The sequence below is a fragment of the Salvelinus alpinus genome, chromosome 22, assembly GCF_045679555.1.
Source record: "Salvelinus alpinus chromosome 22, SLU_Salpinus.1, whole genome shotgun sequence".
Classification (NCBI taxonomy): domain Eukaryota; kingdom Metazoa; phylum Chordata; class Actinopteri; order Salmoniformes; family Salmonidae; genus Salvelinus; species Salvelinus alpinus.
The window spans coordinates 27,010,218-27,031,898 of NC_092107.1; the positions used below are offsets into that span (position 1 = coordinate 27,010,218).

At 43.4% G+C, this 21,681-nt stretch overlaps 1 protein-coding gene across 2 annotated transcripts in view; it reads left to right on the top strand.

Annotated features, from left to right (window-relative positions):
• The window catches only part of LOC139549360 (ATP-binding cassette sub-family C member 5-like), an 87,342-nt gene that overhangs the window by 35,952 nt on the left and 29,709 nt on the right, over positions 1-21,681 (top strand). For both annotated transcript variants that reach the window (XM_071359785.1, XM_071359786.1), the window contains exons 5-8: positions 150-294; positions 5,025-5,258; positions 7,011-7,184; positions 14,771-14,918. In XM_071359785.1, coding sequence (XP_071215886.1) covers positions 150-294; positions 5,025-5,258; positions 7,011-7,184; positions 14,771-14,918 — 701 coding nt within the window. The remainder of the gene's footprint in view (positions 1-149; positions 295-5,024; positions 5,259-7,010; positions 7,185-14,770; positions 14,919-21,681) is intronic.

Sequence of the window (21,681 nt, forward strand, 5' to 3'; positions counted from 1 at the left end):
AGGAATACAGAGAAAAGGCTGAGACTGGATTTGTACCCATATGTGGTGCCTGACTCTGGCACGACAATTCCAGTCTTGACTCTTAGTGGAGGGAGAATAGAGTGAGTGATTGTTGGTCGACTTTGGTTTGATCACCTGTGTGTGCGCAGGCTGGCCGGCCTGTGGGAGGAGGAGCGCAGGGTGAAAGGGGACGAGGCCTCCCTGTGCGGTGTGGTCTGGGTGTTCTGTCGGACGCGCCTTCTTCTCTCCATCCTCTGCCTCATGGTCACCCAGCTAGCCGGCTTCAGTGGCCCAGTAAGTAATGTAATCTCATCCTTCCCCTGTGGAGGCTTTCTTTCAGTAGCGCTCTCTCCCCCTGCCTCTGTCCCCTTCCCTCCATCAAGGCTGAGGCCTACAGGTGAGTGTTACATGTGTTAAGTTTCTTCTGTCTCAATGTTAACCCTTTACACTCGTGGGAATTGGCCTATATGGATAGGGCTAAATTGAAATGTTTCTTACAGAAGAAATATGAAAAGCATAAGCATGGTAGCAATTGAAAGGGAACAGTTTGGAGATTATGGGAAAATTATGAGACCTAAATTGAGGACACAACCGTTCACCTGACACAAGACTGACTCCAAACATTACACTGTTGATTTTATGTGCATTTTACATTTACTGTACTTTTTGTCGCATTTGTTTATAATGAAATCTGAAAAAACTCTGGATTCATTCAGTAACACGATAAGAAATTTCACGGTTTATGACTCAACTAGTCTTTTTTAGTTTTCCTAGCTGTGCCGTTGAGGAACTAGAGCAAGCACAATTGTATTTGTTTTGTTTGGAACCCAACCCTGCATCTCTGCCATCACACAATTACTGTTGTTTACACAATCCAAAAATGGCCCATTTTATAAATGGCGATCTAGTTCAGGTGGGAATCATTTGAAGCGTGTTCTATTGCCAACATGACCAGCTAAGTTCTAAAATATGATATTAGTGCTAGGCTTCCCTAGGCAGTTCAGAGAAACAGATGGTCATTTTGGGTTGCATAGAAAGAGGTTTGGATACATGAGTACATTCAGGTGAGTATTCTGCAGTGACTTTTTGAACAGAATGAGCCTATGACGCCATGTCATCTAACTGTGGATCAAAAACGTTGACACTAAATATGAGTTTTATGATATTGAAATGTGAAGTGCACATTTGGACTCACAGGTGTTTGGCTTGCTTATATAACGTAAATGTGGTATTTATGATAATCCTTAACGTCTCATCTTTCAAAATGCATCGAGTCCTCTTAATTTACAGCATTTCCCCTCAGACAACAAAGTTGCCCAATAGGCAGGAGGGATGAGCGCAACTTCTAGTCAAGTTCAGGACGGCTGTCAGTGAAAACCGATACAGTGCTATGAAGCGTAGAGCCTGAGCTCTAACGTAATTTATAGCATGTTACTGTACAGCCGCTGTGTTCCAATTTAGGTGCTTATCAGTGCCCAAATCTGCCATTTTCAACCGGTTTACGGGTACGAGTGTAAAGGGCGACACTGTGGTCTGAAATGTGCCTTACTGACCACTCATTCTAAACAAATTAACTGGATACTACAGGAGGGTTATGGAATGGGTTGTTTTGGGTTTTTTACCAATCCAACTCAAATCTGTTTTTCTTTTCTATTCAATGTTGTCATCTTGGATCCATTGTGTCAGGCTTTTTTGAGGAGACTACAATGTTATGGGTTATGGAAATTGTGAATCCTCGTTCTTTAGTTAACAACACCTAGTCAGAAACCATACTCCTGTCTGTCGCCCCCTAGATGGTCTCTGTTACTAGATAAATGACACCTGTTGCAATTGTCCATCCTACAGCTGTTCTTTATACTATTCAGGTGTTTGTAGGCCTCCTAGGTAAGAACAGGTGCTTTAGAGGGAAGGGTTGTGTTCGTTAGGCACCAAACGGAAAAAAAAAACGGACTGAAACAGGGAGGAACTACCTGGACACATTTTTGTTATGCGATGCAAAGCGTTTTCTGTTGCGTGTCCTAATGAACACGACCCAGGTGTTAGGGTTAATCGGTCCCATTTTTCCTAGGATAGCCTCTGTCATCCTCCTCTCTTCCACAGGGACCACAGTAAGCCGTCTCTACCTCTGTGCTGTGAAGGGTTGCAAAATTCCCGAAACCTTTCAACAATTCTTAGGTTTTGTGAATTTTCTGGAAAACCCAGAAACTTTGAGAAAGTTTTAGTAATTTTGCAACCCAAGTACTGTGTCATCTGCTCTTAGTATAGCAACACAGCAACACACCTGTGTCTCTCACCCAGGTTAAAGCAACCCAGCTAGCACAGAATGTTCCTGTAATGTTTCCTAGTGGTTCTCCTTTGGGAATTTGAAAAATAATTTGCCTACAATGTTCTGAGAACGTTATGTTGGTTCAGGAACCTTCCCACAACCTAATGTTTTTTTCCCAGAACGTTAACCAAAATGTGTTAGCTGGGAAGATTATTGTATCACCCCCATTATTATAGATGGGCAGTTTGGGACGGGGTGAGGGCATGGCGTACAAGTGTTTGTGCTCACTGCTCCCCCCCATGCAAGGTGGCGTGTGACAGAGGCTCTTCTTCAGATTCCACAGGGTGTCCGTTTAAACCCCTCGGCGAGAAATAGAGAATGAAGCGGGCAGAGACCCTGGGGGAAGAAAGCCGGAGAGGTAAGGGCATGTTTCTCATGCAGGGATGGATCAAAGTTCTTTCTCTGAAATGTTTCTCTCTCTCTTTCTCTCTCTCTCTCTCTCTTTCTCTCTCTCTCTCATATAAAACATCTCTTCATAAAAATAACTGATGGGTTACCACAAAGCACTGTAAAATGCTGTTCGATGTCATTAACATTGTTTTTATTTTTATGTTTGTATGCATGTTCAATGCTGTTTTGTTTTTCTTGATTTAACACTGATAACGATCTGCTGTTATAAACAAACTTCCACCCAAATGCTCAGTCAGACTTTCATATTAGTGTCTCAGACAATCGACCCGGTTTTCCCCCTAAATGCGAGGTGTTGTTGGACTGTTCAGGCTAGAGGGGGGAGATACAAAATACTAGACTTGTATCTACAGACTCTTCCTTTTTGGGGCCTCATAATCCCCCCTCACTAAAAGCCAGGTTGACCTGGTCCGCTGGTGGAACACCATTTCTGTAGGATCAGTGCCAGTGGGGCAGGGCAGAGGGGCTTTCGGTTCTATTCTTATTATTGCCCACCCTCTTCCCCCTCTTTGGATCTTTGGACAATGACCTAACACAACTAAATATGAGATGTCACACATCTCAACCAAGAGGACTAGAAACGTAAACAAAACAAACTAAAAGACTGAGGCTAAACCTTTCAAAACTCTGTTGACCTGATCGTGTGCCTCTGATGTGAAATGCATTTGTTACTCTTTCCTGCTGGATCTGATCAGCTGTTTTTTGTTGTTGTTGACCTGTTTATGATTTAATTACATGTGTGCTGTTTGTGCAATTTTTAAAAATAGTTTACACAAATGGTTTCACGGTTTCTATTTGCCTATTTCAATAAAACATGCATTTATCAACAATTTAGGTTTGCTGACACTCCCTGGTTGTGGACTGATTAACTTGTAGAATGTAGAATTGATTGTTGGTATATCGTCAGTAGGTGTGTGGAATCCAGACTTTTTTTTCCTATTCGCTTTGCTCAGTCTTTCTCAATTGTATAATCTGCTTCCAGGCCTATTAGACATACACTACCGTTCAAAAGTTTGGGGTCACTTAGAAATTTGTCCATTAAAATAACATCAAATTGATCCGAAATACAGTGTTGACATTCTTAATTTTGTTAATGACTATTGTAGCTGAAAACTGCAGACTTTAACAAAAATGGAATATCTACATAGGCATACAGAGGCCCATTATCAGCAACCATCACTCTTGTGTTCCAATGGCACATTGTGTTAGCTAATCCAAATTGATCATTTTAAAAGGCTAATTGATCATTAGAAAACCCTTTTGCAATTATGTTAGCACAGCTGAAAACTGTCGTCCTGATTAAAGAAGCAATAAAATTGGCCTTCTTTAGACTAGTTGAGTATCTGGAGCATCAGCATCTATGGGTTCGATTACAGTCTCAAAATGGCCAGAAACAAAGCACTTTCTTCTGAAACTCGTCAGTCTATTCTTGTTCTGAGAAATGAAAGCTATTCTATGCAAGAAATTTCTCAGTTGTGCACCGGGGCCTCCCACTCCTCTTTCTATTCTGTTTAGAGACAGTTTGCGCTGTTCTGTGAAGGGAGTAGTACACAGCGTTGTACGTTATCTTCAGTTTCTTGGCAATTTCTCACATGGAATAGCCTTCATTTCTCAGAACAAGAATAGACTGACAAATTCAAGAAAGTTCTTTGTTTCTGGCCATTTTGAGCATGTAATCGAACCCACAAATGCTGACGCTCCAGATACTCAACTACTCTAAAGAAGGCCAATTTTATTGCTTCTTTAATCAGGACGACAGTTTTCAGCTGTGCTAACATAATTGCAAAAGGGTGCTGACAAATGCTGACGCTCCAGATACTCAACAAGGACATTTCTAAGTGACCCCCAAATTTTTAACGGTAGTGTAACTGCACGGCCCCCCCACTCAATGTGACTGTAGGTATAATGTCTGAAGGTATCATCAATGAATGTCTGAATCGGTTTACCTGATGATGCAAACAATAGGAAATGTCATGTTGGAATGGGTTTCTCAGTTCACTGTTTCTCTTATTCTCTTTTTAAAGGATCTTAACAAAATCTTAGCAAAGGGTGAGAGCTGAAACTAAAGAAAAAGTATTCTATCTCTAATCAGTAGAGCCTGTTCAACTTCCCTCTTCAGATGATTATTGGTAGTCATGGCATGACGGCTTTAGCTAGTCTTGAATTAGTAGATGTCCATGATGATGATGGCACTGTGTAGATGTCTCTTGGACATGGTGCTTCTGTCAATCACGTGTCCTGTGCTCTCATCTTTTCCCCTCCTCATCCCTGCCCTCTCCACTCCTGCTAGGCCTTTGTGGTGAAGCGTCTGTTGGAGTACACAGAGCAGGCAGAGCCCGATCTTCCATACGGCCTGCTGCTGGTCGTGGGGCTGCTGTGCACCGAGCTGGTCCGCTCCTGGTCACTGGCGCTCACCTGGGCCCTCAACTACCGCACAGGCACCCGCCTGCGGGGAGCCATCCTCACCATGGCCTTCCACAAGATCCTCCGGCTCCGCAGCATCCGAGACAAATCCATGGGACAGGTGGGACCACCAGACAGGGGCTTCACGCAAATATTTTTTATTTAACCTCTTATGGCTGAGATCGGCTAAGATCCCGTTAACGGAATCGATATGACAACAGCCAGTGAAAGTTCAGTGTGCCAAATTCAAGACAACAGAAATCACATCATTAAAATTCCTCAAACATAGAAGTATTTTACACCATTTTAAAGATAAACTTGTTGTTAATCCCACCACAGTGTCCGATTTCAAAAAGGCTTTACGACGAAAGCACAACATATCATTATGTTAGGTCAGCACCTATTCACAGAAAAACACAGCCATTTTTCCAGCCAAAGAGTGGAGTCACAAAAAGCAGAAATAGAGATCAAATTAATCACTAACCTTTGATGATCTTCATCAGATGACACTCATAGGACTTCATGTTACACAATACATATATGTTGTGTTTGATAAAGTGCATATTTATATCCAAAAATCTCAGTTTACATTGGCGCGTTACGTTTAGTAATGTTTTGCTTCCAAAACATCCGATGATTTTGCAGAGAGCCACATCAATTTACAGAAATAGTTATCATAAACTTTAATATAAGATACAAGTGTTATGCACAGTATTAGAGATATTCTTCTCCTTAATGCAACCAGATTTCGAAAAAGCAAACCATGCAATAATCTGAGTACAGCGCTCAGACACAAAACCAAGCCATACAGATATCCGAGTCAACAGAAGCCAGAAATAGCATTATAAATATTCACTTACCTTTGATCTTCATCAGAATGCACTCCCAGGAATCCCAGTTCCACAATAAATGTTTGATTTGTTGGATAAAGTACATAATTTATGTCCAAATACCTCCTTTTTTTTCACGCGTTTAGCCCAGTAATCCAAATTCATGAGGCACGAGAAGACAAAGTACAAAAGTTCCGTTACAGTCCGTAGAAACATGTCAAACGATGTATAGAATCAATCTTTCGGATGTTTTTATCATAAATCTTCAATAATGTTTCAACCGGAGAATTCCTTTGTCTTCAGAAATGCAACGGAACGCAAGCGAACTCTCACGTGAACGCGCGTGGTCAGCTCATGGCACTCTGCCAGACCCCTGACTCTAAGAGCCCTCATTCCTCCCTCCTTCACAGTAGAAGCATCAAACAAGGTTCTAAAGACTGTTGACATCTAGTGGAAGCCTTAGGAAGTGCAATATGACCAATATCCCACTGTATATTTGATAGGCAATGAGTTGAAAAACTACAAACCTCAGATTTCCCACTTCCTGGTTGGATTTTTTCTCAGGTTTTTGCCTGCCATTTGAATTCTGTTATACTCACAGACATCATCCAAACAGTTTTAGAAACTTCGGAGTGTTTTCTATCCGAATATATTAATAATATGCATATCTTAGCTTCTGGGACTGAGTAGCAGGCAGTTTACTCTGGGCACCTTATTCATCCAAGCTACTCAATACTGCCCCCAGCCATAAGAAGTTTTAAGAGAACTGGGCTGGTGAGATGGGGTGGGGGGACTGGGGTGAGATAATGGTTAGCCTCACAATAATGCTAGCTCTCATTTAGGCTCAACCTTTTCAGATGTTGCTTATCATTAGTCTGAATGAGAAACCCACCTTTAATACAGTACTAGCATTGCAAAACAGTTTGCTATTGTTTCCGAAACACATGATTTGCAATGCAATACAATGTGCATGCAGAGTAAGAGATAGAGATGGTGTAGTTCTGTACTGATGTAAGTGTCTATCGCACTCTCTCTCTCTGCAGTTGATCAACATGTGTTCAAACGACGGCCAGCGGATGTTTGAGGCGGCGGCTGTGGGCAGTCTGCTGGCAGGCGGGCCTCTTATTGCTGTGCTGGGGATGGGCTTCAACCTGGCTATCCTGGGGCCCACCTCCTTACTGGGCTCTGCAGTCTTTATCCTCTTCTACCCTGCTATGGTGAGCAACCCACATGCATACATACAGTACCAGTCAAATGTTTGGACACACCTACTCATTACATTTTTTTTTTTTTTTGTGACTATTTTCTACATTGTAGAATAATAGTGAAGACCTCAAAACTATGAAATAACACATATGGAATCATGTAGTAACCAAAAAAGTGTTAAACAAATCAAAATACATTTTATACGTGAGATTCTTCAAAGTAGCCACCCTTTGCCTTGATGACAGCTTTGCACACTCTTGGCATTCTCTCAACCAGCTTCACCTGGAATGCTTTTCCAACAGTCTTGAAGAAGTTCCCACATATGCTGAGCACTTGTTGGCTGCTTTTCCTTCACGCTGCAGTCCAACTCATCCCAAGCCATCTCAATTGGGTTGAGGTCGGGTGATTGTGGAGGCCAGGTCATCTGATGCAGCATTCCATCACTCTCCTTCTTGGTCAAATAGCCCTTACACAGCCTAGAGGTTTGTTGGGTCATTGTCCTGTTGAAAAACAAATGGTAGTCCCACTAAACTCAAACCAGATGGGATGGCGTATCGCTGCAGAATGCTCTGGTAGCCATGCTGGTTAAGTGTGCTTTGAATTCTAAATAAATCACAGACAGTGTCACCAGCAAAGCACCATCACACCTCCTCTATGCTTCACGGTGGGAAACACACATGCAGAGATTATTCGTTCACCTACTCTGCGTCTCACAAAGACATGGCGGTTGGAACCAAAAATCTCAAATTTGGACTCATCAGACCAAAGGACAGATTTCCAACTGTCTAATGTCCCTTGCCCGTGTTTCTAGGCCCAAATAAGTCTCTTATTCTTATTGGTGTTCATTAGTAGTGGTTTCTTTGAAGGCCTGATTCATGCAGTCTCCTCTGAACAGTTGATGTTGAGATGTGTCTGTTACTTGAACTCTGTGAAGCATTTATTTGGGCTGCAATTTCTGAGGCTGGTAACTTTAATGAACTTATCCTCTGCAGCAGAGGTAACTCTGGGTCTTCATTTCCTGTGGCGGTCCTCATGAGAGCCAGTTTCATCATAGCGCTTGATGGTTTTTGCGACTGCATTTGAAGAAACTTTCAAAGTTCTTGACATTTCCCGCATTGACTGTCTTAAAGTAATGATGGGCTGTCGTTTCTCTTTGCTTATTTGAGCTGTTCTTGCCAGAATATGGACTTTTAGGTCTTTTACCTAAAAGGGTTATCTTCTGTAAATCAAATCAAATGTTATTTATCACATGCGCCAAATGCAGTGAAAGGCTTACTTACAAGCCCTTAATAACTCGACCTACATGTACATAATTACCTCCATTACCTCTACACCGGTGCCCCCCTCACATTGACACATTGACTCTTTACCAGTACCCGCTGTATACAGCCCAGCTATTGTTATTTACTGCTGCTCTTCAATGATTTGTTATTCTTATCTCTTACTTTTTTAGGGATTTTCTTAAAACTACATTGTTGGTTAAAGTGACTATGCATAGATAATAACAGAGAGTAGCAGCAGCGTAGGGGGGTTGGGGGGGGGCAATGCAAATAGGCTGGGTAGCCATTTGATTAGCTGTTCAGGAGTCTTATGGCTTGGGGGTAGAAGCTGTTTAGAAGCCTATTGGACCTAGACTTGGCGCTCCGCAACCGCTTGCCGTGCGGTAGCAGAGAGAACAGTCTATGACTCTTTGAACATTTTTAGGGCCTTCCTCTGACATCGCCTGGTATAGAGGTGCTGGATGGCCCTCTGTAGTGCCTTGCGGTCGGAGGCCGAGCAGTTGCCATACCAGGCAGTGATGCAACCCGTCATGTTACTCTTGATGGTGCAGCTGTAAAACCTTTTGAAGATCTGAAGACCCATGCCAAATCTTTTCAGTCTCCTGAGGGGGAATAGGTTTTGTTGTGCCCTCTTCACAACTGTCTTGGTGTGCTTGGACCATGTTAGTATGTTGGTGATGTGGACGCCAAGGAACTTGTACCTCTCAACCTGCTCCACTACAGCCCCGTCGATGAGAATGGGGCGTGCTCGGTCCTCTTTTTCCTGTAGTCCACAATCATCTCATTTGTCTTGATCACGTTGAGGGAGAGGTTGTTGTCCTGGCACCACACGATCAGGTCTCTGACCTCCTCCCTATAGGCTATCTCATCGTTGTCGGTGATCAGGCTACCACTGTTGTGTCATCAGCTAACTTAATGATGGTGTTGGAGTCGTGCCTGGCCCTGCAGTCATGAGTGAACAGGGAGTAGAGGAGGGGACTGAGCACGCACCCCTGAGGGGCCCCCGTGTTGAGGATCAGTGTGACAGATGTGTTGTTAGCTACCCTTACCACCTGGGGGCGGCCCGTCAGGAAGTCCAGGATCCAGTTGCAGAGGGAGGTGTTTAGTCCCAGGGTCCTTAGCTTAGTGATGAGCTTTGCGTGTACTATGGTTTTGAACGCCGAGCTGTAGTCAATGAATAGCATTCTCACATAGGTGTTCCTTTTGTCCAGGTGGGAAAGGGCAGTGTGGAGTGCAATAGAGATTGCATCATCTATGGATCTGTTGGTGCGGTATGCAAATTGGAGTGGTTCTAGGGCAGTGGTCACCAACCTTTTCTGAGTCAAGATCACTTTCTGAGTCAAAATGCATGCAGAGATGTACTGCTCTGATTTTTTTTTATTAACATGACTTAAAAAATGTAAGCCTATCCAACAATAGCCAATTAAAAACAGTAATGTAGCAATGAGGTTAGTGCAGTAAGCTATATGCCCAATACATTATCACAGCATACTGGCTTTGCTTGAATTTACCTGCCAATGCATTGTTTGGGACATTTTTTTTTATTATTTCAAAATTTGAGGTAGGCTATATAATCACACCGGTAATAGATCCATTGTTGTATTACTTGTGAGGCACAGCTGCGTGAGCATACATTTAAATAATTCGCTTTTTATTTTACTGGGCTGATGATGCCTGCATCTGATGGTCAGTCTCAGCGGAGGGAGAGAGCAGCAGACTGAGGGGTCCGTCTCTCAACATCCCTCCGTTCTCCCTGTCCCCCATTGACACTGACCAAAAAGGGACACCGTCTTCCAGCTGATGGCGAAACTCGACTCGCACTGCATTATTTCTGCCTCATGCACAAATTCATGTTGTTACTCCTATGAACAGAGAAAGTGAAATATTCCTTGATATTAAAAAAGGCCCAAGTCGCTAATAATAACAATGCAAGCCTGTAGATACACTTTCCTACTCATTCATTACTGCTGCACTGCTTGTTGTAGCGCTGAGTGAAAATTGGAAGAATGCACATTTTATGGGTTATAAAAGTATGAATACAAAGTATTGACAGTGCTGAGTAAGAACTTAAACATGAACTCAGCTCTTTGCTGTATTCGTTGACAGTCTCTCTCGAGTCATGGTTTTAAACGTTTTGAAATCTCACAGTATCAATTTTGCCGTAGCATTTTTTTATGCCTGCTACGTTACTGCAGACTCGGTCATCTGAGCAATCTGATTTGCCAGCGGTGGCATAGTGCTCTTGATTTCCTCTCCAGGCCCACCGGGAAAGCAGAGTTTGTACCTTCAGACACATGAAATGGCAACAGTTTTTCTAACCAGCGAGCAGGGCAGCTGAATTAGCTGCACCTACCACCAAGGCTTTATCGTTGGGTTTTTTACAGAAGTGTTTGGCAATCGACTAGATAAGCCTTGGGGATCGACAAGTCGATCGCGATCGACCGGTTGGTGACCACTGGTCTAGGGTTTCTGGGATAATGGTATTGACGTGCGCCATGATCAGCCTTTCAAAGCATTTCATGGCTACAGATGTGAGTGCTACGGGTCGGTAGTCATTTAGGCAGGTTACCTTTGTGTTCTTGGGCACAGAGACTATGGCGGTCTGCTTGAAACATGTTGGTATTACAGACTCAGACAGGGAGAGGTTGAAAATGTCAGTGAAGACACTTACCAGTTGGTCAGCACATGCTCAGAGTACACGTCCTGGTAATCCATCTGGCCCAGCGGCCTTGTGAATGTTGACCTGTTTAAAGGTCTTACTCACATCGGCTGCGGAGAGCGTGATCACACAGTTGTCCGGAACAGCTGATGCTCTCATGCATGTTTCAGTGTTACTTGCCTCGAAGCGAGCATAGAAGTTATTTAGCTCGTCTGGTAGGCTCGTGTCATTGGGCAGCTCTCGGCTGTGCTTCCCTTTGTAGTCTGTAATAGTTTGCAAGCTCTGCCACATCCGACGAGTGTCAGAGCCGGTGTAGTACGATCCGATTTTTGTCCTGTATTGACACTTTGCCTGTTTGATGGTTCATTGGAGGGCATAGCGGGATTTCTTATAAGCTTCCAGGTTAGAGTCCCGCTCCTTGAAAGCAGCAGCTCAGTGCGAATGTTGCCTGTAATCCATGGCTTCTGGTTGGGGTATGTAGGTACGGTCACTGTGGGGACGACGTCCTCAATGCACTTATTGATAAAGCCAGTGACTGGTGTGGTGTACTCCTCAATGCCATTGGAAGAATCCCGGAACATATTCCAGTCTGTGCTAGCAAAACAGTTCTGTAGTTTAGCATCTGCTTCATCTAACCACTTTTTTATAGACCGAGTCACTGGTGCTTCCTGCTTTAATTTTTGCTTGTAAGCAGGAATCAGGAGGATAGAGTTATGGTCATATTTGCCAAATGGAGGGTGAGGGAGAGCTTTGTATGCATCTCTGTGTGTGGAGTAAATGTGGTCTAATTTTTTCCCCTCGGTTTGCACATTTAACATGCTGATAGAAATTACATTCGTGGCCAAAAGTTTTGAGAATGACACAAATATTAATTTTCACAAAGTCTGCTGCCTCAGTGTCTTTAGATATTTTTGTCAGATGTTACTATGGAATACTCAAGTATAATTACAAGCATTTCATAAGTGTCAAAGGCTTTTATTGACAATTACATGAAGTTGATACAAAGAGTCAATATTTGCAGTGTTGACCCTTCTTTTTCAAGACCTCTGCAATCCACCCTGGCATGCTGTCAATTAACTTCTGGGCCACATTCTGACTGACGGCAGGCCATTCTTGCATAACCAATGCTTGGAGTTTGGAGAATTTGTGGGTTTTTGTTTGTCCACCCGCCTCTTGAGGATTGACCACAAGTTCTCAACGAGATTAAGGTCTGGGGAGTTTCCTGGCCATGGACCCACAATATCGATGTTTTGCCCCCCGAGGCACTTAGTTATCACTTTTGCCTTATGGCAAGGTGCTTCATCATGCTGGAAAAAGTCATTGTTCGTCACCAAACTATTTCTGGATGGTTGGGAGAAGTTGCTCTCGGAGGATGTGTTGGTACCATTCTTTATTCATGGCTGTGTTCTTAGGCAAAATTGTGAGTGAGCACTCCCTTGGCTGAGAAGCAACCCCACAAATGAATGGTCTCAGGATGCTTTACTGTTGGCATGACACAGGACTGATGGTAGCGCTCACCTTGTCTTCTCCGGACAAGCTTTTTTCTGGATGCCCCAAACAATCGGAAAGGGGATTCATCAGAGAAAATGGCTTTACCCCAGTCCTCAGCAGTCCAATCCCTGTACCTTTTGCAGAATATCAGTCTGTCCCTGATGTTTTTCCTGGAGAGAAGTGGCTTCTTTGCTGCCCTTCTTGACACCAGGCCATCCTCCAAAAGTCTTCGCCTCACTGTGCGTGCAGATGCACTCACACCTGCCTGTTGCCATTCCTGAGCAAGCTCTGTACTGGTGGTGCCCCGATCCCGCAGCTGAATCAACTTTAGGAGACGGTCCTGGCGCTTGCTGGACTTTCTTGGGTGCCCTGAAGCCTTCTTCACAAAAATTGAACCGCTCTCCTAGAAGTTCTTGATGATCCGATAAATGGTTGATTTAGGTGCAATCTTACTGGCACCAATATCCTTGCCTGTGAAGCCCTTTTTGTGCAAAGCAATGATGACGGCACGTGTTTCCTTGCAGGTAACCATGGTTGACAGAGGAAGAACAATGATTCCAAGCACCACCCTCCTTTTGAAGCTTCCAGTCTGTTATTCGAACTCAATCAGTATGACAGAGTGATCTCCAGCCTTGTCCTCGTCAACACTCGCACCTCTGTTAACGAGAGAATCACTGACATGATGTCAGCTGGTCCTTTTGTGGCAGGGCTGAAATGCAGTGGAAATGTTTTTGGGGGATTCAGTTCATTTGCATGGCAAAGAGGGACTTTGCAATTCATCTGATCACTCTTCATAACATTCTGGAGTGTATGCAAATTGCCATCATACAAACTGAGGCAGCAGACTTTGTGAAAATGTATATTTGTGTCATTCTCAAAACTTTTGGCCACGACTGTAGGTAAAACTGATGAAAGTTTCCCTGCATTAAAGTCACCGGCCACTAGGAGCGCCGCCTCTGGATGAGCATTTTCCTGTTTGCTTATGGCGGAATACAGCTCATTGAGTGTGGTTTTAGTGCAATCCTCTGGTCTGTGGTGGTATGTAGACAGCTACAAAAAATACAGAAGACAACTCTCTAGTTGGATAGTGTGGTCTACAGCTTATCATGAAATACTCTACCTCAGGCGAGCAAAATCCTGAGACTTCCTTAGATATCATGCACCAGCTATTGTTTACAAATATGCATAGGCCCCCGCCCCGTATCTTACCAGAGGCTGCTGTTCTGTCCTGCCGATAGAGTGTATAACCCACCAGCTGTATGTTCTTAATGTCATCGTTCAGCCACGACTTGGTGAAACATAAGATATTACAGTTTTTAATGTCCCGTTGGTAGGATACACATGCTTTCAGTTCGTCCCATTTATATTCCAGCGATTGAACGTTAGCTAGCAGAACGGAAGGCAAGGGAAGATTAGCCACTCGTCGCCTGATCCTCACAAGGCATCCTGATCTCTTTCCACAAAACCTACATTTCCTTTTCCAGCAAATCACGGGGATCTGGGCCTGGTCGGGTGTCTGTAGCATATTCCTCGCGTCCGACTCATTGAAGAAGAACTCCTCGTCCAATTTGAGTTGAGTAATCCCAGTTCTGATTCCAGAAGCTCTTTTCGGTCATAAGAGACGTTTGTGGAAACATTATGTACAAAACAAGTTACGAACAACGCGAAAAAACAAACAAAATAGCATGGTTGGTTAAGATCCGATAAGACGGCAGCCATATTTCCATACCTTGTCACAACAGAACTGATTGGCTCAAACGCATTAAGAAGGAAAGAAATTCCACAAATGTACTTTTAACAAGGCATTCCAGGTGACTACCTCTTGAAGCTGGTTGAGAGAATGTGCAAAGCTGTGTGCAAAGCTGTCATTAAGGCAAAGGGTGACTACTTTGACGAATCTCAAATATCAAATATATTTTGAACACTTTTTTTGGTTGCTACATGATTCCATATGTGTTATTTCATAGTTTTGATGTCTTCACTATTGTTCTACAATGTACAAAATAGTAAAAATCAAGAAAGACCCTTGAATGAGTAGGTGTGTCCAAACTTTTGACTGGTACTGTACATGCATACAGACGTTAATATATATATATACACATACAGAGCAACCGACCGATGAAAATACATTATATAACAACATTTCACTGTGTGTTCCCTGCTTCAGATGTTCAGCTCAAGGCTGACGGCCTACTTCAGGAGGAAGGGCGTGGCCGTGACGGACCGACGGGTGCAGAAGATGAACGAGATCCTCAACTACATCAAGTTCATCAAGATGTATGCCTGGGTTAAGGCCTTCTCCCAGGATGTGCGCAGTAAGTGCTGTGTGTGAGATTTAATTGATCAATTAGCTGGTTGACTGTCTGACTGACTGAATGACTGGTGACTTTCCATGTAAACAGATTTTGGTCTGGTGTTTTAATCTCAGGAACCACATCAATATCATGGCAATCTTAGATGAAGACCAGTGACTGACGGACTGAGTGGCTGGCTGACTGACTCATTGCACGCGTTCGAGCAGATCTGTTCTGTGATGTGTCGTGTCTTCGGCATTATTTAAAGTGAAGACTATTTTATCAAATCAATTCTCTGTAATTATTATTACGTGATTAAACTAATCATGGAAATGGAATTAACTAGGAAGTCGGGCACCAAGGAAAATCTTCACATTACAAAGTTATAATTTTCCTAATATAACTCTTCAGATATTTTAATATCTGATCAATTAGTCTTCTTATTAATGAATTATTCTTTACCTAACGTTAGTCTCAGTCCAAACGTCGTAAATTGTTGGTTATCTGCACGAACCCAGCCTTTACTATGAATCATCCATACACCAATTGTCTTAATAATTGATTTACTAACTAACTAAATAATCACGGACATGCATAAACACTCAAACAGTAGATATGGTTACAAGGAAATGATAGGGGAGGTTCCCTAGTGGGCTAAGCCAATATGACGGCTTGGTGGACAAAGGGAAGTGGGTGTGGACTAGAGGTCGACCGATTATGAGAGGACCAAAAAAAGCCGATACCGATTAATCAGACAATTTTTTAATTTTTTTATATATATATATTTGTAATAATGACAATTACAATACTGAATGAACACTTATTTTAACTTAATATAATACATCAATAAAATAAATTTAGTCTCAAATAAATAATGAAACATGTTCAAATAATGCAAAAACAAAGTGTTGGAGAAGAAAGTAAAAGTGCAATATGTGCCATGTAAAAAAGCTAATGTTTAAGTTCCTTGCTCAGAACATATGAAAGCTGGTGGTTCCTTTTAACATGAGTCTTCAATATTCCCAGTTAATAAGTTTTAGGACTATTATAGGACTATTTCTCTCTATACCATTTGTATTTCATATACCTTTGACTATTGGATGTTCTAATAGGTACTTTAGTATTGCCAGCCTAATCTCGGGAGTTGATAGGCTTGAAGTCATAAACAGCGCAATCCTTGAAGCACAGCGAAGAGCTGCTGGAAAATGCAGGAAAGTGCTTGTTTGAATGAAGGCTTACGAGCCTGTTGCTGCCTACCACCACTCAGTCAGACTGCTCTATCAAATCATAGACTTACTTATAATATAATAACACACAGAAATACGAGCCTTAGGTCATTAATATGGTCAAATCCGGAAACTATCATTTTGAAAACAAACGTTTATTCTTTCAGTGAAATACGGAACCGTTCCGTATTTTATCTAACGGGTGGCATCCCTAAGTCTAAATATTGCTGTTACATTGCACAACCTTCAGTGTTATGACATAATTATGTACAATTCTGGAAAGTTAATTACGGTCTTTGTTTGGAAGAAATGGTCTTCACACAGTTCGCAATGAGCCAGGCAGCCCAAACTGCTGCATATACCCTGACTCTGCTTGCACAGAACGCAAGAGAAGAGACACAATTTCCTAGTTTATGGAAATTCATGTTATGGGGGCAATATTAACTGAATATGCAGTTTTAAGAAAGGCATTGATGTTTATGGTTAGGTACACATTGGTGCAACGACAGTGCTTTTTTCGCGAATGCGCTTGTTAAATCTCATGTTTGGCGAAGTAGGCTGTGACTCGATGATAAATTAACAGGCACTGCATTGATTATATGCAACGCAGGACAAACTAGATAAACTAGTAATATCATCAACCATGTGTAGTTAACTAGTGATTATGTTAAGAATGATTGTTTTTTATAAGATAAGTTCAATGCTAGCTAGCACCTTACCTTGGCTCCTTTCTGCACTCGCATAACAGGTAGTCAGCCTGCCACGCAGTCTCCTCGTGGAGTGCAATGTAAGCGGCCATAATCGGTGTCCAAAAATGACGATTACCGATTGTTATGAAAACTGAAATCGGCCCTAATTAATCGGTCATTCCGATTAATCGGTCGACCTCTAGTGTGGACTGAGAAGATGCGGGAAAGACAAAAAGGAATCACTACACAGTTGATAATTTAATTTATTAATTGAAATGCTAATTCTTTGGACATGAACTCTCACTCATTCTGGAATAATTTCAATCAATATATACACTGCTCAAAAAAATAAAGGGAACACTTAAACAACACAATGTAACTCCAAGTCAATCACACTTCTGTGAAATCAAACTGTCCACTTAGGAAGCAACACTGATTGACAATAAATTTCACATGCTGTTGTGCAAATGGAATAGACAAAAGGTGGAAATTATAGGCAATTAGCAAGACACCCCCAATAAAGGAGTGGTTCTGCAGGTGGTGACCACAGACCACTTCTCAGTTCCTATGCTTCCTGGCTGATGTTTTGGTCACTTTTGAATGCTGGCGGTGCTTTCACTCTAGTGGTAGCATGAGACGGAGTCTACAACCCACACAAGTGGCTCAGGTAGTGCAGCTCATCCAGGATGGCACGTCAATGCGAGCTGTGGCAAGGAGGTTTGCTGTGTCTGTCAGCGTAGTGTCCAGAGCATGGAGGCGCTACCAGGAGACAGGCCAGTACATCAGGAGACGTGGAGGAGGCCGTAGGAGGGCAACAACCCAGCAGCAGGACCGCTACCTCCGCCTTTGAGCAGGAGGAGCACTGCCTGAGCCCTGCAAAATGACCTCCAGCAGGCCACAAATGTGCATGTCAGTTCATGAGCGTCTCTCTCTCTGCTTCCCTGAAGATCAAAGTAATTTGTGGTTAGAACGGATTCTTCAGAGTACCATTCAGAAATGTTCTCATAGAATAGGTGTTTTGGCGGTTGTCGGTATTCGCAATCCCAGGTTCACATAATTGCTAGCTGCAGAATAGTAATTAGTATCTAAGATTTGCTCTTATTCTGTCAGGCTCGATAGTCTCAGAGTTGAACCATTTCCCACCGTGTAGCCAATGCTCCACGTGGTATGGTTAGGAATTCAACAACTATTGCAACCTCAGGGTCCACTGAGGTACGCATGGTCTGAAGAGGATTTCCTCAGGGGGGGGGAGTTTATTCGTAACAATAGAAGAGGCGGTTCTCTGACGCCAGATCATGCCTGTGCTCACGGGGGCGGGCCAATGACTTAGTTAAACTTTAAAGGGAATACAATTCTCTCACATTAAAGGTTTAACATCACATTACATAATTTCACAAATAGTTTCATCTTTACTCATTCATTTTATACGAGAATTAGATGCAAACCCCATAATTGAGAAATGTACACATTCAGAGATATAGTTATGTGTGTTTCCTGTCCTCTCTGAGGTCACCAAATGAAACACACTCGTCAGACCCATCCTTTAAGTGTCTACGGACCATTCCCACCTTCTCACAAGTGGACATTTTGTTTCAAATTCCCATTTTGGGGAGTTCCCATGTGAAATCCTTTTTTCTCTCTGTGTCTCTCTTTCTGCATGGCCAGGGGGAGTGAGTCTCCGCCAGGAATTTACGACCTGAGATAACAGAACCTGGGTGTAGGAGAGAGAGAGGGGGAAGCCACTAGCTATACCCAAAAAGGGCCACGTCATGACAGAAGTCTGTGACCATCGTTGGTCACCGCCTTGCAAAGTTGTGTTTTCTTATGGGCAGGGTCCAAAATTAACAAGCGCCAAATGCGGGTAGATTTTCTGTTTGGCGAGTAAATCTCAGAAGGCTATCCCCAACACTGGCGGGTAAATGTTTGCACCAAAATAGTCATGTAATAAAATATCTAGCATAATGGCTCGGAGGAAATTACTCATGTTTGCCAGCCACAGACCGTCTGTAGTGCTCCTAGTTTCGTGGCACTGTTTACCGACGGGACATCAGCTACTCGACACCGCTCACTTGCCACGGGTCTGTTGGTAGCTAGCTTTCATTAAATAGCTGTTATGTGGCGACATTTACCTGGAGTAAGCCAACCTTTGAAACGAAAACCCATGAGGAAAGGAGGACGGATCACATCAAAAAATAATGTTAAAATAATGAGGTTTGGCGATAAAGGAGTTTCAAGAGGCTGGCTACAGTATGATGCGGAGGCTGTGGTGATGAGTTATGCTAAATGCTGCTAAAGGTAAAAGCAGAAACAACTCATTTGTCATCGGAAATAAAACGATGACGCTGGCGAACATTTGTGACCATGAACACAGCAAGTGTCACATTGCCTGCGTGTCTGTGTCCCGGGCTCCATCGGAGCCTCTCCTCTTGACACCCTCTGTGACGACGCTAATGGAAATGTCAGAGCAGACCAGCACAAAGATGAAGATACTGTTAGGACTGTACATGCCATTGGCAAGAAGGTGAGACCACTTTCTGACTTGGAGTGGATGTGTGAGTAAGTGAAAATGTTGTTGGTCTTGTAGCTAGACTAGTACTTCTGTAACTATTTTTTTCAAGTCTATTTATCAGACGCGGTCCAGTATTGTATGTTATTTCTCAGCTCTTGATAAGCTTTGGTTCACCTCAAAATAGTGTATAAATACCATAAAATGACAGGCATACTGATGCTGGCATGGATCTCCATGCTGTCCTATGGCTCTGTAACGTTCTATTTTAATGTTTGTCTCCAGATTCTGTTTACATTTTAAAGCATTGCGACACAATTGACTTTACCAGCCTTATAGTATTGATCCTTAAGTAAACAAAGGGTAGAAGGCTAATTTAGCACAATCAACTGCCAGCTATATTCGATAACATGATTTGTATATTTAATTATTATTGAATTAATTTGATGTTTGATTTTTGCAGTTTGGATGAAAAAAAAGGAATCGCTGTGGGCTCAATTTATAGAAGCAGGCCAAAGAATGTATGCACCATATTGCAGAGGTGGAGAGAACCAACATCAGAGAGAATCTGAAAAACATCAAATTTCTCTCCGTCATGTCAGATGGCTCCACAGACAGTTCTGTGAAAGAGGAGTTAGTTAGTGTATGTCAGATTATGTCACAAGGGCAAGATCGAATCGAAGTTTGTTGGCATCAAGTCAGTGGAGAAGTTGGACGCGGCACACACAAGCAACGCCATCCGAGCCATCATGGAGGGAGTGTGTGATGCGTGGGGGAGCAAGTTGGTCGCTCTGGGAACAGATGAAGCTGCTGTGATGACCGGAGCCAAGAATGGTGTGGTCAGCCGGCTGAAGGGGGATATGGCCTACATCATCGGCATCCACTGTATGGCACACTGCCATCCGGTCCAACGTGATGTTTCAGAATGTAGAAGACCTCCTCAGTGGGCTCTACACCTTCTACCACACCAGCCCACTGAACAGGGCTAACCTGGTAAACAGCTTCCAGGCTCTTGGGCACACACCACTGGTGCACACCAGAATGGGTAGGACACCTATTGCTTGCACTAGACCACTTCCTGCGAGGTTACCAGGGGCGTGTCCAGCACCTGGAACAGGTAATGGCTCTAGATTGCCATGCTAAGTACTCCAAAAGTCATCATCAATATGCAATGTCCAGTAAATAACAACATAATGTTCAATGCTTTATGCACTGATAAAATGTGTCATATCTAATACTGTTTTTTTTTGGACAACAATTAATTGTCTATTTGTATTTATTTTTTCTTTATGTATTTCAGATTTAATCTGCTGATGCCCAAAATGTCTGAGGTGTCCAGCAGGCCAAGGCCCGGAAATACTACAGTACTGTGAGGGAGGCTGTTGTTATCCGCTTCTGTGGCTTCCTGCATGACACTAACACACCTGAGCACCCTGTCTGCCTGTCTGCAGAGGTCCACCATCACCATAGCAGAAGCCCTCAGCTCCTTGTGCTCAACACAGGCAGTACATTACATTTACATTTAAGTCATTTAGCAGACGCTCTTATCCAGAGCGACTTACAAATTGGTGCATTCACCTTATGATATCCAGTGGAACAACCACTTTACAATAGTGCATCTAACTCTTTTAAGGGGGGGGGGGGGGGGGTTAGAAGGATTCCTTTCTCCTATCCTAGGTATTCCTTAAAGAGGTGGGGTTTCAGGTGTCTCCGGAAGGTGGTGATTGACTCCGCTGACCTGGCGTCGTGAGGGAGTTTGTTCCACCATTGGGGTGCCAGAGCAGCGAACAGTTTTGACTGGGCTGAGCCGGAACTGTACTTCCTCAGAGGTAGGGAGGCGAGCAGGCCAGAGGTGGATGAACGCAGTGCCCTTGTTTGGGTGTAGGGCCTGATCAGAGCCTGAAGGTACGGAGGTGCCGTTCCCCTCACAGCTCCGTAGGCAAGCACCATGGTCTTGTAGCGGATGCGAGCTTCAACTGGAAGCCAGTGGAGAGAGCGGAGGAGCGGGGTGACGTGAGAGAACTTGGGAAGGTTGAACACCAGACGGGCTGCGGCGTTCTGGATGAGTTGTAGGGGTTTAATGGCACAGGCAGGGAGCCCAGGCAACAGCGAGTTGCAGTAATCCAGACGGGAGATGACAAGTGCCTGGATTAGGACCTGCGCCGCTTCCTGTGTGAGGCAGGGTCGTACTCTGCGAATGTTGTAGAGCATGAACCTACAGGAACGGGTCACCGCCTTGATGTTAGTTGAGAACGACAGGGTGTTGTCGAGGATCACGCCAAGGTTCTTAGCACTCTGGGAGGAGGACACAATGGAGTTGTCAACCGTGATGGCGAGATCATGGAACGGGCAGTCCTTCCCCG